The sequence below is a fragment of the Ornithodoros turicata genome, chromosome 8 (genome assembly GCF_037126465.1).
Source record: "Ornithodoros turicata isolate Travis chromosome 8, ASM3712646v1, whole genome shotgun sequence".
Lineage (NCBI taxonomy): Eukaryota > Metazoa > Arthropoda > Arachnida > Ixodida > Argasidae > Ornithodoros > Ornithodoros turicata.
In genome coordinates this window covers 36,672,630-36,689,455 of record NC_088208.1, presented here as the reverse complement: position 1 = coordinate 36,689,455, position 16,826 = coordinate 36,672,630, and the positions used below count along the sequence as shown (strand labels likewise).

The 16,826-nt window shown below is 47.9% G+C and overlaps 1 protein-coding gene across 8 annotated transcripts in view; it reads left to right on the top strand.

Annotated features, from left to right (window-relative positions):
* Positions 1-16,826, top strand: part of LOC135367176 (centrosome-associated protein CEP250-like) — a 77,725-nt gene that overhangs the window by 19,330 nt on the left and 41,569 nt on the right. For 7 of the 8 annotated variants that reach the window (XM_064600320.1, XM_064600316.1, XM_064600318.1 and 4 more), the window contains one exon: positions 15,599-15,694. In XM_064600320.1, the coding sequence (XP_064456390.1) occupies positions 15,599-15,694 (96 nt within the window). Of the gene's footprint in view, positions 1-10,936; positions 11,024-15,598; positions 15,695-16,826 lie in introns of those variants that run through there. The other variant, XM_064600319.1, reaches the window with a different exon arrangement.

Sequence of the window (16,826 nt, the reverse complement as noted above, 5' to 3'; positions counted from 1 at the left end):
CGCTCAATTTCGCCGCAAGAGCGAAATATAGAAATGGAAGAAATGTGAACTATTGGACGTGGCGCACGCCGGACGTCTGCCGTATAGTGCACATAGCTGACAAAAGAAAAGTTGCGGTAGTTTACAGTTGGAATCTCGTATATGTGTGTTTGATCGGCGCGATCGTTGCGTAAGCCGACAAAACACCTTTCTTGTGACATAACTGCGATCTCTCATACGTATACCCCATTTTTCCCATGGGAGAATGGAGAATTCTCTCACTTTTAGGGGAACAGTGTTGATGGTACACTCTTAAAAAAAGGGCGTACTTTAACTCATTTTTTTGCCACATATATAACACCCTTTTGGAGAGTACAATTACGCTCAAAGGGGTGTCTCCTCACTCCCTCAATGGAGTAGCATAACACCTTTCTCCCTAGTGGAGAGTAATATTACTCCCCGGCAGAGTGAAGGTGTTATGCTACTCTCTTGAGGGAGTGAGGAGACACTCTTTTGAGCGTAATTGTACTCCCCAAAAGGGGGGGGTATATGAGATGCAAGGAAAGGAGTTAAAGTACACATTTTTTTTTAAGAGTGTACTAAATAGCGCACGTGATACGTGATATACAACCTGATACGAGATTGGAGGTCGGGAAGAAATCGGGTTTAACCCGAATTATTATATACTGAACTGATTCGGGAGCGAATAATCGGGAGGAATCGGGTTTAACCGTGCCGCTAAATTGAAAACGGACCTATATCAGTCAAACGCAGCACATATCGTAAAAACGGACCAGAATTCGCCACGTTGTATTTTAAAAACGCGCGGGGTGTTCCACATGTGCATGACTGTTCCTTTTGCATTTCAGTTTTACCCGGAAAACTGATCAGAATTCAGATCTTTTCTCGTGATTAGCGAGAGGAGAGGGATCGTTGGCACCTGATCGGGTTTTCCGCGCTTGTCCCAGAGTATACCCTTCCTGGCAACATAAGTGAATACACGTGCTGATTGCGTGCATCGACCGCAAGGCTAACGCGTGCACGGACCTGTTTGCCGACAGTCCCTTCACCCCCCCTTTGCCAATATATGTATATCGGTTTTACTAATTTACCCGCATTTGGCGGGAGCCAGATGCACGGGTGTACTTTAGGTTCTCTTTAGGTTTAGAGTATCGGTGTAAAAATGCCAGAAAAATTGTACGATGAATGCCGAAATCGTTGCCACAGTGACAGAGCTATAAGCAAATACACACCGAGAAAGAGAAAGTCGACGGGAACGAAATAAAAGAGAGATAAGAAAACTTTGTACTTCTTTTTACGTTGGTGTACACCATGTATTCTGAAGGACCCCTTCATCTTCGTAAAAGTCGTTTCCGGATCACAATATCGCGTATTTTTATTTTGCACTTTTTTTTTCAGCACTGTTGGCAGCGCCTCTCGCGTTAATTTTACGAACTAAGGGGTGTCCCTTTGTCCGCTGTGTATCTTGGATGCTTTCCGAAAACATGCATGCAGTGTACATCTCCTCCTTCTTGGCGATGACGAAGTGTGGCCCTTAGTATGACGTAGAACAGCGTCGTCTCGAAACCGAAACTGATACGAGACGACGTCTTGTAATTGGATGTGACGTCACGCTTCTCTTTCTTGGGCGCGTATGTAAGGTTGAGCACTGCCGGGGGTTGAGTTTGCAGCAAACATTTCCAAACAGACGCGTCTCTGCCGTTTGTGTAGCATCTTCATCGCCTCCAACTCGGTTAAAGTAAGGCTTCCAGGCTGCTGTCACACGTAATTAAATAGCAGAATGAGATAGACCCTCGCTGAAAGTCATTCAATTTAAAAAGAAAAAAAAAACTTCACGAGCGCATGCGTTGGCTCTACTATAGTCGTGTACTCGTGTTCAACTTAGGAAGGAAAAGAAATCTAGTCCGACAGCTCTCAAAATATTACTGCGCCGCAGATAGGATGGCTGGACACAGAGAGGTCACGCTCTCTCCCTGCACAACATAATGTGATCCGTTGTTCTCATTCTGCTTCCGTATTGGCTGTTAAGAGTGGCCGCAGCACACTACGCTGCAGCAAAAAGTGCGCTCCCCTAATGATGGCGCATGGCGGCGCTGCAGTAGTTCCCCTGGCGCGCTATTGCGTCTCCTTATCTCCACCGGCGTATGTAGTTGACGGACTAGATTTCTTTTCCTTCTCAAGTCGAACGCCGCCGAATTTTGCTATGCAAATGAGCCGAAACCCAAACCGCGCCGATCGGGAGCGCGGGGAGGACGGTGCTAATTGCACGACAGAGGGTCACGTGCTTTAGAGCTACGGAGATTATTGGAGCAGGTCATGCGCTCCTGCGGCGCGCGGTTTAGGTTTCGACTCAATTCGGTTTAGGTTTCGCTCAGAGAAATTCGGCAGTGGATATTTCATAGCAGGCACTCGTTTTATGATTTTTAAAATATAGAAAGAGTTTCAACGATTATTGCCTCCCTTTCTGCTATCTCGCTTTTGCCTGAAATTCTCCAATTAAAAGAGTGAATTAATTAATTTTACGTAATTAAGACATCTCGCATAGTTACATACTCTCTTCGAGAGGTTGTCCGCCGGGCCGTATAGAACCAACCCGCGATAACGACGTCGATGATGCTTTCGTGGCTTTTTTATGGGGATGAGCCAACCGAACCCGCGAATCTTAGGCAGGGATTCGAGATTCGCGAATTCGAATCCCACTGCCCAAAACAGCGAATCGAATCTTTCGAATCCATCAACCACCGTTTGTTTTGTCTCTTTTTAAAATAGACCTCTCCCTGTTTGTAAACAAATGACGTCATAGTGTTCGACAGCGCCACCAATTTGGTAGAGTTGAACTACGCTCCAGGCTGGGGTGGAACAAGGTCGCGCCTGGTCCCTGAAAGGGACGCGACCTGACGTCCAGCTCAGACATGACAAGTTTAACAGTAACACGCGGTTTTGCTTTTGATTGTTTCTTAGTTTTATGGAAGCAATTCAGACTCGTATAGTAGAAGTCTCGTTCAGACGTACAGTATATGGGTATGTTCTTCTTTCTTTTTTTTTTTTCCTGAAAGTGAACTATTATTTAAGTATATTTTTCATTAAACGAAGACATCAAATTCTGCTTCAAAACACTTTTTAGTCGAATTGTTCTTTCCCTGGCTTTTTAAACTTTTTTTTCTTTTTTCTTTTTTTAAGAAAGGATTCGAGATTCGTGGTTTCGGATTCGGGAAATTCTGGATTCTCTCTTTTTTTTTTTTATTTATAAGAAATTGGTAACGTATAAAGATGAATTCCTCGTATATTTGCGTTCTCTAAATGTTTGTTGACACGAAAGACGCCCTATCGTACAACAGGAACTGCAGAATTGCACTGCCTGTCATTTCCAGTCTGCGATGGTTCGCGGACATATATATATATATGCTCGTACGGTTTTTGTCTCGTCAGACTACATAGTTCACTGTAGAATACATAATGTCACAGTCGTATTTTACGAGCGCTTTTAAACTTGCGCTTAGTGCACTGTGGCAACGCGCGAGCCATTTTCGTGAGGCAATTATACAGTACCAGAAAAATCTCCCCCCGTAATACACACCTAAATGGGCTTCGATTCGTGCGAATACGGAGATGCTGTCTTTGATGCACCTGCTGTTAGTGATGCAACTATGTTTTCCGATTATATCAGCTCTTATCAAACGAGGAATAGAAATTTCATACTTTCTGTATTAACCCTCCCGTGTATCTTGCTCTCTTCGACAGGAATACCCCCGCCCTCGACTCGTGTATTTTTTAACGAAGTAAACCCATAAAATAATCCCCCTTTTATTTGCTCAGTGTCGGCTGAGAAAAAAAAAAAAAGTAAGCGGCACGTGTTTGTATGAGGGACGATGTGTGTGGGTCAAGTGCGTCGGCCTTCGTCCCGTCGTCACGTGCTCTTGTATACTGACCAATCGTGGCCGGCCTTCGTTCAGAGGCGGAGCGTCACGTGTTGTGGGTGGGTTCGTATTCTTTTGCATGTATCGCTCGTGCTTGTCCGCATAGTCCGTCAGAAAAGTGCATTATACGTATTTGTGCTGTGGACATAGCATGCCCGTTGCTCCACTTGGCCTTCAGGTTCAAATTTGACGATGGGAAAGTCGTGGGAGTTGAACGAAAGAGTTATCAAGGGCTCGCATGTGTTATCACTGTGATAATGCGTATGAACAGGGGCACAGTTTATGCAAACCGTCCCGTCCAAACAGCAGCCCTGGAGCACTTGGTTGAGCGTCCGCGTACAATACCAAGGTCGCGGGTTCGAACCTAGCTAGCACCTTGGTGACTGGGTACAGGTTGCTTATGGGTACGCCGCTTCCCTCAAAACTTTACCGAAGGACAATATCGAGGAGCCTATCATTTATCGTTACGGTTAATTGGTATTGGTTAATATACGTGTGTGTGTGTGTGCACAAAAAGCTTGTCGAAAACGACATCATATAGAAAACGTCATTTGCTTGTCTCACTGCGCGTAGCCTGTGTCTTCTGCCAAATGACGCGTCAAATGTTGCAGACGACAGACCTCAGCACCGCAGTATATGTCGGACCGCGCTTAATTTCGGTCATTCCCTCTCTCTGATGGACTAACACGGAATTTAAAGACGAAGAAATCACACATTTTTTCTTCTTTTTGTTTTTCTCCCTTTTTAAGTAATATTCGCCGAAAGCCCATCCACGGACTCTGTGGGGCACGTGGCGTGGAGCGACTCGCGTCACAACAGCCGAACAGCGTATGTCTCTGCCCTGCAGGCAAAAGCACCCATCTTTTTCCAGCACAGTAATGTTAGGTTTCCGTTTCGGAACATCGTGTAGATAAGATCATTCCTGATTTAGTATGTGCTTCTGTCGAGATGGATTATTGCCGCATGAAGATGATGGATTTCGCTTTATCGCTAGCCCGTGCTTTTCAAGGATACGCACGCTTTTGACTTTCAGGGGGAAGCATATAAATTGGAGGTCAAGTACAACGTTGCCAACTTTACTTTTGATGCAAAAAGTATACGGAGTCTCATGAAATGCAGCCGGTCACAATAAATACGAGCTGGGTGCTGATGTTATTCGTCAGGTGAAATGGCAGTTATCCAAGATATAGGCCAGCATCTTGACCATTGGTCACTGGGAGTCACACGTGTGGGACAGACAATGGATTTTTAGAACCATCCCAAGCAGCACAATGTACTGAAAGTCGGGTGCAATAGGGGTGGACGGGTAGGTGGAAGGCCTTGAACAGACTCGTGAAGCTAAAGAACGTTGACAAGACACACCCCTATTGCACTCGACTTTCAGTACATTGTGCTGCTTGGGATGGGATTGTACGAAGAGCAACAACGTCGGTGCATGCATCATAACCTCTTCTCTTCGTCGTTGTAGGCACCTGTTGACTTGTGGGGCGTTGGCCCTTGTTAGAGACTTGTTGGCTTTGGAGATATTACCCGAGGAATCTACGATTGTACGTTGGGGCTTAACATGCTAAGTGGAGCTGGACTGACTCTAAGTGGGGAAAGGGGGAAATTTTCAGTCTTTTCGGGTACCAAATGCATTGCCACAAAAGTTAGCCCACTTTCGGTACTAAGTGCGTGGGACTTAATGAATGTCACAGAGTGGGGACTACATTTTACGCCCTGTTCTGAAACAGTCCTAGACATAATTTGAATTCAACCGTCAACCGTGACATGTCGAGTAATGTAATAATCGAGTAACCAATTATCGAGTAACGTAATAATGAAAATAAAATGATTGGTTGATTGAATGTCTTGCGACATGCACTGGGCACGCTTTGCCAAGAAAGAACGCTATTCCTTACTCTGGCTGCGTGTGTGGAAAATTGCTAAGTTAGCAAACTTATACAGGCTTATTCCATGAAATCCACCATCACCAGCGATGCGGTAGAGTAGCCCTTGTGATGAAACTCCCTACTCATATCATCTCGAAATAAAGTTGTTGTTCCATCAAATTCACGAAGCCCACATATTTACGTAGACTGTCGCATTCAGGAGACCATTTGCCAAGTTCAGTGACTATTATTTGCAGTCCTGGAGCATGCAGGGGACTAAAATGAGGAGTAATTGCAATCTATAGGGATCTACAATTACATACTCCCCATTTAACACGTGCAAAACGTCACGTCGTTGTCTTATAGGTGGGATAACGTGGGACGTTACCGTCGCTTTTAACGTCACGTCGCCTTTCCCGCGAAAGGCCTCATAGCTGCCCCGTGAATGGACAGACGCTTCGTCCCGGTGTCGGCCGTGCTGTCTGGGGGTTTTTCCTCGGTTTTCCACAGGCGCTTTCAGACACATGTCGGCACAGTTCCCTTAGAAGTCGGCCCAAGACACATTTCCCCAGGGCGTCAGTCGTGACGTTGCCCACCTCTGTGGGTCCGACTAGAGTCACTAAATAAGCTACGCTTCGACACTGAGTTCCAAGAGCGAGCATGCGCCATCTTGTTCCCGCGCCACGCTACCCACGTGCAAGCGCACTGCACACGATGCCATGTATCGTGCGTGGGTGAAATGTTCCTTTCGTTTGCAAGCAGCAGTTGACGGCCTTGAGCTCACCTTAACATCTTCGGGACGCTCTGCGGTGGACAATGCATGGATTATCGCACAACAATCATTGCACGCTTCTCTATCCCACAGCGAGCATTACGTTAGCCGTCTTTGATCCTCAAATGGGGAGGTACCAGTGTGGTGAGGAAACAAGATGGCGCTCCTGCTTTATTCGCGCACCTGAGTGTCGATACTCTGAAGCGAAGCTTATTTAGTGACTCTTGATCCGACAACGGCGGGCCCTTTCACCTGTACAACCACCACCACCACACGTAAGGTTTGTCTGCCTATAGTATGGTGACATGTTGCACATGCCGCGGGGTATAGGACTGCGGATATAATTTCGCGACCACCAGGGGTTCTTTTGACGTGCGCCGGAAAATCTCCGACAGACGGTACTGGAAGCAATGTTTCCCTCCCCCACATAGTTACCGTCCTCGGCCGGGATCGAACCCGCGGTCTCGAGCTCCGCAAGGCAACACGATACCGACTCAGCTATACGCTGACGATGAGGGCTCTCACGCGCAGAGACACACTGTCCGTATTGTGACGTCAGCAAGATAACAAGAGACGTCAGCGGCGTCGACCCAGCCGATGTTTTACCAGGGTTTTCGCACATACTTTTCAGACACAAGTCGGCCCGGCTTCCCCTGAAGTCGGCCCAGGACGCACAATAATACCGCCTTCTCTCTCACTCGTTTTCTACGCACGTACGTTCTGTGGCAGCGAACACCATGCGCTACGTGTTAAAAAAAAAAAAAGAATGTTCCCACCTACATTGCCGCTGTAACGACTGGAATCTCGTGCCAGCATATCCTTTGACGGTACTTCACTTTCAAAAGCCACCTACACACAACGAGACACGCGCGGTATTTGCCGTCTCGGAAGAATGTCGTCCGGACCCCCGTGTGCACAGCTGTGTGGCGTGACAACAATGGTCCAGTGCCGACGGTAATTCTTTTTTTTTTTTTTTTTCGGTGGTGAATAAATATTAGCGGAGATGGCCAGATAGGTGGCATTATGTTAAACATACATTTCCTCGCGTTGACCTTCACCGGGACAAATCCCGTTTCATGCTTCGAAAGAGCGCGGGTCGTACATTGCCGCTGAGTTATGTTACCGTCTCAACGTATATATGCTGCGTACGCTGGCATTCAGAGTTGAAGTATTCATTGCGCGTGACATATATCTTTCTCTCGTGTCGGCCGGCTGCGGGTTCGGGCTGTCTTACAGCGAAGTAACCAAGGAGTAAAAAAAAAAAAAGTAAAAGGAAGTTTTATTCCAAACAGTGAAAAAAAAGTTTTCCGTTTGACGGTGACTTTTGAAAACATTACTCCCTTCCAGAACATTCCTAAGAGCGATTTTATTCTACCAGCTCCTGTGGCATAGTGATTTGGATGATCGCTTTCGGGTGTACCTCGAAAGTGATCGAAATCCCCGTTGCAAAATATACTACCGTAAATAAATGTTATCTGACTATAAAATGCGCAGTCACGCGCGGGGAAACTGTCAACGGTGAACTTATAGACTAACCTGGACATACAAATGCAAACACCGAACTTGGACTAACCTAATAATAAACTAACCAACGTGCTGCTCCGTTGTGTCCGCCCTGCTAAGCCTAACGGCCGCTAAAATGTGGCTTTCGTTCGCTATAAACGACTTGGACAGACATCAAAATCGCGTGAATTCGAGTGGTTAGAGAGTGACGTCATGTTTTTTAAACATTGCGTATCATCTTACGAAGCAATTGAGGATTCCCCTTTATTTTCCTTGTTTCAAGATCGGGGATTTCGCAACCGGGAATATCGAGGTCCTCCCGCCGAGAGTGGGAGTTGACGTGGGTTAGAATCTCGCTGCTTGAGGTTTTCCCTGGGTTTTCCGAAGACTTTCCAGACGAATGTCGGCCCAGTTACCCCTGAAGTCGGCCCAGGTCACATACTAATCCCCGCTATCCTCTACTACTTCCTGCTACCCCTGTGTCCATTCGTCCACGTCTGTACGTCGCTCATATATCCACAGTTGCTTCGTGTGCTAACACGGAATTGATTGATTGATTCCACTTCTTCTGCAGTTTATTGGGTTATTTGTTACTTTCACTTCGCCCCCGCTTGCTTGTTTTTGTGTGATCGTAACCCTGATTGGTTCCCACATCTGGCCGTCGCAACTTGGGTTTTTCAACAGAATAAAGAGTGCGCAGACCAGCTGGCGTATGCTCAAGTAGAAACCCTGCAACACGGTTACGATAAGAACCGTGTTTCATGGTTTCATACTTTATAGTAGATACATATGATATTCTAGCACCAGAGTGCGTTGCGTGCAAGGACCCACGTCAACTAACAACGATGTCGCAGTAAATGTACTCGTAATCCACGAAGAGTTCATTATTTATTACGATGCCCTCAGTACTTATTAGCATTAGTGAGAGGGGAGTGGCAGTAACATCAAGTACAAATATAAGTGATTGCATACAGAAGATACGAAACAAAAGTAAAAAAAAAAAAAAAAAAACTAGCCAAAAACAACCAGTATGTGGGCTCAGATGATCATGAAGAACATTCTTAAATAATGAAGGGTCAGTAATTGATGAAATAGAACCGAGAAGGTGGTACCACTCGAAGGAAGTTTTGCACAGAAGTGTCTGAAAGTATGTGTTAGTGGTGCAAGAGGGAATGCCAATCTTCTGTGCATGGTCCAGCCGTGAAGAGATATGTGATTACACTTACACTTTACATCGGTGATTATTACGTCATCGGTGTTTATGAACACACTACGTCCTCGGCTAGCTAGGAAACTCAAATCGCATACATCCTATCTTTCTCGAGATAAGACTTTCAGGGTTCCATCCAGCATCTAAATGTGCTTCCCACTCGGTGACTCGAATTAGTTCCGTCCAAACGATTCCTCCTCTCTCGTCTAATAGCCAGACAGCATACCTAAAGATAGACAGACAGAAAAGAAAAGAAAAAAGCTCCGCCGTACAGCAAGAGCGCGGTCCATGTATTCATCGGCAAGAAGAAAGAAAGAAAAGAAGAAAAAACGCCGTCTGGATTTTTGGCTCTTGTTTCACATCGAGACCTTGGCAGCGTAGCCTCTTTTACATAGCCATTCTGTGGAAACCGACACCCAAAGTAGCATTCCCAGAAAACCGGTATACAGAGATGCGATAAAGGGACCTTATCTAGCCCCCATATCTTGATCGCTTGATCTGTGAAGGCTTTACGGGCGCGAGGTGGGGGCATCGGGCGAGCGGGGATTCCCCGCGTACCAGGGACTGTGTCCAAATGTGAGTATACATGCAGCAGGGTTAATGAGTGAAAGAGATGGATGTGGAGGGTTAACCTGCATGGTGCTGTTTATCCACCACTAATGAGAGTGCGAGCACCGCGATGTAATTCGGGCCTGGAACAGCGTGATGCGGGGTCACTGTGGGCATTAGAGTGCTTAACGTAACTACTTAACGAGCAGTGAAAGCTTTTTTTTCTTCTTCTTTGCTTTTGCGCTCTTGCGCAAGAAGAATCATCGTAGCATGACCTCTAGCGCGCGAGAGTGGTGTTCCATGGGGTGGTGCACAATCTCTACGAAACCTTCCTCTCCTTCAGAGAGTTCGTAAGTGAGTGAGTGATGCTGACGTCACTCCATGACGTAGAGAGTATCCCGCAAGTAGCACCGCTCCGCATGTCCGTATAGCAGACGCATTTTCAGTGGTGAATGAGGAGACTTCGCGGCTGCTCGCTACGTCACAGGGACCTGACTACGTCACGCCAGGAGACTGGGCCGGGCCTCGAATGTCGCGCATCAGCGCTCATGGCTGCTGGGCGTCTTGCGTAAATTTAGTCGCGCGGTGATTCACTGTGATTTGGAAGAGACTGTTTTCTGTGCCATTTTTTTAAAGTTCCGTGTTAGCACCGCGAAGCAACTGTGTCTATGAGCGGCGTGCAGATGTGGACAGACGGAGAGAGAACAGTAGGAAGGAGTGGGGGACAGGGGGGGGTTAGTGTGCGTCCTGGGCCGACTTCAGGGGGAACTGTGCCGACATTCGTCTGGAAAGTCTTCGGAAAACCCAGGGAACACCTCAGACAGCACAGCCGGTGGTAGGATTCGAACCCGTCACCTCCCAGTCTTCAGCACGACCTTATTGGCTACCACCAACGAGCGGGAAGCACGTGTCATTTTGAACATCGTGAGAAACTTGTTGAATGTCCCGTTGTGCGAACGTGTTCGGCTGCAACGAAAAAGGCCGCACGTACGTAAGAAATCATGACAGGCGGCAACTTAAATTTGGTTACACGCCAGGAGCCATCGATAGCTTAGTGAGATTTTTTTGTAGAGAACGAAGTGACATTCATAGCACAGTCATCACGTCACGTGACACGAGATTCAGCACAGTTTCCTGAACCGTTCGTTCCCCCAGTTCACTCCCGGCGGTGATGAACAAGCTGTAGCCGCTATCGTAACAGGTGATTTGTGTGTTTGTTGTCCCTCCTCCATAGAATGTAGTCCGGGAACTGGGTGAACGGACGTATTCAGCAATCTACAATGTGCAAGTATGGCGTTTTAGTCTGACATTTCTGTGAGAACTCTTCAGGTTGAGTTTCCCCGCCGATCAGCGAAGGAAGTTCTCGACTCTCTTGACGTCATCGATCACTTCCACCGATTCCTGCCACCTTGCCCCTGACTTCAGTGTTTTCTCTTTGTCGTCAGCGGTGCAGGAAGCTCGATAGTGAGGGTCTGGCTGGACGATAGCGATCTACAAATAGGACGGGCCACAAGGTTCGTTTGGATGTCATGCAAGCGTGAGCTAATCGCGATAATGGGAGTTTGCGTACGGCAGAGAATCCGGAAGTACACACGAGTGCCTGAAGGTGGCCCCCTTATCGTGTTGCCTATTCAGTGACATCTTCCGTTCATTTGCCTTGTACAGCGCGAGGCAGCCTTGTTCGGATCACGGGAGCGGTCGCACGTCGTTGCCCTTGTGGAAGACGTCAGCTGTGAACGCTGTGTATAGCGAGGTATGCGACACTGGCGCCGCTTTGCGGTAACCACTGCGGGACAGGAAGTGATCTAGCTGCGAATGACGTGGTGGTAGCTGAAGGGGCACACCGCGCACGAGAACTTGGGTAACTCACCAGGACTGAAGTCGAAGAGAAAACTCTAGAAGACATTTCCCACAAACAGCATGTTCCATTCCTTTATTACTGTTTACCGTCAGGACTCTTGTCGAGCCACTGCAGCTGCGTGAAGCAGATATGGTCGAACCGAGCTGTTCTGACCACATCAAACGAGTCTTTCTCCAGCCTGGAAGTCCCGTGAGCCAGACGGTTTATTTACAAAGGGCGTTCCTTGTTGTCCTGCAGTTTTTTTTTTATTTTCTTATTTTTTCGGGTATACTTCGTGGGGACCCTCTTCGTTCATGGGGGATAGAACTGGAGCTCCAAAATTAATCGCTGAATGATTCGCAAGGTCTCCATATAAGGCAGCTAATGGTTGTACCCGAAGGACTTCGGCGGCAATATAATTGCAGATTTAACGCCCTGCAACACCGCCGCGCAGTTAGCTGATAAATTGCCCGTGTCCAAAAGTGAATAAGCTGGGAAGCTTTTATGCAATCGATAGGATGCCTCCGAAAAAAATTAATAAATCGGCGCAATTCGTTGTCATCTCGTTCTGGAGGAGCGTGGAGCCGCGATCTGTCTGCATCAAAGAACCTGACCTTGGCACCGAGTTGCGTAATCTCGATTGACATCGATTTTTTGGCACCCGTTCGCATTAGCCGGGCATCGGCACTGCTCGAACGGCTCCGACAATTACCCCTGGTGGTGGACTTTATAGGCCGATCTTTATCGCGCCTGCCGATACGATCGCAGGAAGCAGACCGCGACGACCTTGGTAGGCCCACTTCACTACACCGGCTAATGATGTTAAGTGAGCGTAAACAACAAACACCTCGCACGTTACATTAATAACTGCGGGGATACGTATAATTTGACGCTACGCCTAGCTGGCTGCACGTTATCGGCGTCTTTACCTACCCGATACGGTTACAGATTACGTCGAACGGAGTGTTTACACTATGTCCCCGGGGCTGCCTGGGGCGAAAATGACCGGATGTCTACTGCGTACGGACCGCGTGTCTGAGCTATATTTGCGCGGCAGGTTCAATCGATCACGCAGTTCTCGGTTACGTATCAATTTTCGTGTTATGGCGTGGGTATCTAGTAATGGCATCTTTGAGCTGGAGCTATGAATAGAAAACTCATTACGGCGTCTCTCGCATCAGATGAAGGGCCGGTCGGTCCTCGGCGCCGCGGAGGACGCTGCACTTGACAGGCCGAGAGGCGACAGTGGAAGTCCGTGTGACAAATGGAATGGGGGGAGATCACCGTGAATTTATGGCGGTTGATGGAATTAAAGGCAGCTAGCAGCGGGGGGGGGGGGGGGGGGGGGGGGTCGAACCCTTACCCTCCGATTCCCGGTCAGAAATGATATGCAGGCCACTCTCTCATTATAGCACGCCAAGCCAGATGCACAAACACACGCGTTCACCTTTCCACGCATCCACGTATTTCTCACTCGCAGTTACATTCACGGAGACGATCGAAAAAGATCGAGGCGGGCGGCATCTACGTTCGGTAGCATAAGGAGCAGTCTCGGGTTCCCCAAGTTACTCAGGTGCGGCAATGTTTTCGACGCGTCAGTTCTCGAGCATCATTTTGTCGACGCTTTCAAATGCCCTGTCGTTCCTCTCAAACAGAAATTCCACATATTCTATCATCTCATTTTGGCAGCCTGGACGGCCTTTGATTGACTAACTCCCACGGCCTTAAAGTGGACCGTAGGAAATCCTCTGTTTATAGCACGGTACAACTTTGCTTGGACAGTATAAGTGCTGAAACAATTTTTTTTTAGATACTTGTATTCGCCTTTTTAGAAAAAATAAGTTTCTTTAATGCGGTAACTGTAGTTGTAACTAGTTACTATTTTTGCAGGGTAACTGTATCTAGCATAGGAATCGTTGGGGCCAGTCAGAGCCAGCGAGAGAGGGAGGCAGCCGGGTATGGCGCCCCGGGGCCCGGGCCACTTCGGGGGCCCGTCCGACCGATGTCCCGTCGTAATCATAAATAGTTAGACTATGTACCGAGACGTGAGGAGGGGGCCCGGGCATGATCCATCCTCAGGCCCCGTAATATCTTTCGGCAGCCCTGGAGCCAATGAAAACATTGAAGGATGGACACAGCGCAAAGCCAACCGATTTTTAGATCAGCGTCGCACGATCTGGTTAGTTGCGTGTAGACGCCATTGTCGAAGTTTGATCCAGCAGAGCACCGTATATGGCCTTTGAGACAAAAGAGAAAAATGAACGGTCGCGTGCTCCCTGTCGAGTTGAAGCGAGTGCGCGGTGTACCTGTAGACGGTTCCTCGCTAAGCCCTGCACTTCCTCAAAGCCCAGGGACGCGTGCCGTCTGACAATTTGTCACAGCGCAAATGTCAGCGTACTCCTGTCACTCTCTTGGCTAAGCTCTTCGCATGACTCATTATGGAGTTCGCGTCTGGAGGAAACTCCGCTGGCCACATCGCCGGCTGGCTTTGTGGCTGGCGTTCGACCCGGCTTAATTCGCAGCTTACGGTCTCGATTTGCTGCCACGTTTTCCTTTGATGGGTTCAGCGTTATGATTGCGGTTAGGGGATTAGCCGTGAGGTATGTGAGGGAAAGGGGGCAAGATGTCGAGTGTTGAGGAGAAAACGAAGTGTGCTTGGGAGGCTTTGTGTCCAAGGGCTCAGACCGAAGGAAGTGTTGCCCACTAAAAGCGATAAAAACCCTTAGTGCCCTTTGCTCAAACCCTCAGTGTGCTCAAATGTTGCCCGTTCCACGTATCCACTGGCTCGCTTGCCTTCTACTGCTTTCTTAATCAATGGTGAGGGCCTTCCTGAAGCACTTCCATGCCGTGTCTCATCTTGTCATCTCAACCTTGTCAGGAGCACTAAAATTGCAGATGGCGCTGCAGGCTTAATTGCTTCTCTCTCTCTCTCTCTGTCGCTCTCTCTCCAGCATGGAGTGCATGATTAGTTGGAGGAAAATTGGAAGAGGGAACGAATATGTGGGGATCCTCTTGGCAAAAAAAGCGAGGGCAGGAAGACTGAAGATTGTTTAGTGACTGTAGCGTTCTAGCTTAGTCGAGGGAGGAGGAACCCACACACGCGAGACGCACTTTCCTTCCTCCATACAGTCTACGTCACGAGTCGAACGTCACGTGGTGCTCTCACACTGTGACGCAACGTGTTCGGGGCGCACGCTTTCTGACTGCTTGCATATCCTCTTCGTGACGTACAGACTTAGCGGGTTGTGACGGAGCGGCTGTATACGGAGGAGGGAAAGTGCGCTTCACTCCATATTCCGTGCGTGAAAAAAGTTGCTCCATTAGAGCCAAGAACAATGTTATTGTTCTGATTTGGTACACTCTGGGATATTCTCAGGATTTTCGTCATTAAGGGAGGGGAGGGAGTGTGACAGTCATGTTTGCTGTTTTTTTTTTTTTTTTTTTTTACCTTTCTGGCAGGCATTTTGGGGGTGTTGCAATATTTGGGGGCCATTAGAAGGTGTTGGGAAAATCTCTGGGTGCACTTCAGAGAGGCACAAACGAAAAAGGTAGAAGGAAAGGAGGGAGAGGAAAGGGAGTTCTCTCCTTTGTTATGCTCTAGTGTGTTCATTTCTAGCCTTACACCATAATAGGGGAGGGGGAAAGAGTAAATTGAGGGGGGGAACCAATCTCCGTCGAGCATTGTAAACCGTCCCTATATAGACAGCACAAACTTCTGTACATTTACTCTCGAAAGGGACTAATGTCTATGGCAATGCATAAAGTCTCCAAGTGGACTAAGGTTACACTTTCTCTCTCTCTCTCTCTCTCTTCTTCTACTTCTTTTTCTTCTTCCTTACAGTGTACCATTTCTGGAGTTCTTGTTCTTTTTTTTATTTTAATTTATGTTTTGTCAGTCGAAGGCGCTAATAATTGGTCGTCTTGTGTTCCCCGCAGTTCGAAAAGAAGCGCAACAAAATGAAGAGGCTTCAAATAGACGGAAGCCCCGAAAGCGGTGGCAACGGCCGTGTCATGAAGGACAGCTTTTCTGAGGTAGGTGGCGTCAGGACACGCATGTGTGCACCTGTCACTTCGTCTTCGAGTTCCTTACCAGCTGTTGGGGGAAAACGTTTTTAACCATCGGTATTCACCCCGAGGAGAGGCCCCCTTCTGAGGTCACCTAAGATGTCGAGGGTGGTGGGTAGGGTGGGGAACAAAATAGAATCGCCGGGGAAAATCCCCCCTCCCCCAACCCCGATGCTAGTTGGAACAGTTATGTAAGAAGAACGGGTTGGGATTTAAATCGAGGTGATCGAAGGGGATTTCCCGTGCTCCGATTGGTTGTTTTGATCCGCGATAACAATGCGGGGGGCTACGGCGGGTACATGTGTTAACGTGACACGGCAGATGGCTATCTGTGTCCGCTTCAGAAGCAAGGCTTATTCAGCCAGTGGCGGATCCAAGGCGGGGGGCGATCGCCCCCCCCCCCCCCCCCAAACAGAGGGTCTGGATCCGCCCCTGTATGCAGCTATACTACTGAGAAATGGACCAAGCACGGACTTCACTGTCGGTATTTCCTGAATATGTTCTTAGTTTACTACTTGTACTACACAGTGTAGGTCCGTCCGTGGCTTTATATGGCCACGTGACACCACGTGATCACCAGACTGTGTCCGAGGTGCGCTGCATTGTGTAATCACAACAGCAGAAAAGAAAAAAAAAGCATTTGGAAAAGAGCTTTTTGCCAAAAATTAGCGCCAACGATGGCCCTGTAAAGCTAATGCGTTTCGCACAAGGCCCGATGACGCAGCAGTTTCTTTTTTTTTTTTTTTTGCGAAGTCAGCCCAGGACGCAACATCTTGCCCTGGGAGTAATGCGCCCTCTAATGTCAGTTGAGACACACAGGGATTTTGACGTGAACACTTGACTTTTCCTTCGGGCTGGCTAACACACACAAAAAAAAAAAACCCTAAAAAATTGGCACTGCTTTCTTGCCACTCGTCGGCCCGCGTTATTTCAGAGTAGGGGAGGTGACGGCTATGGTTGCCTAATTTTCGACGAAAGCGTGAATTTCAAAATGTGCGAAGGCCACGGAAAACTACTCTAAAAAACAAGCGACGTATTCGTGAAAGAACTGTTAAAGAACAGGTCAGCTGACCACTGAGATACATAGCGGAAAGTCCCC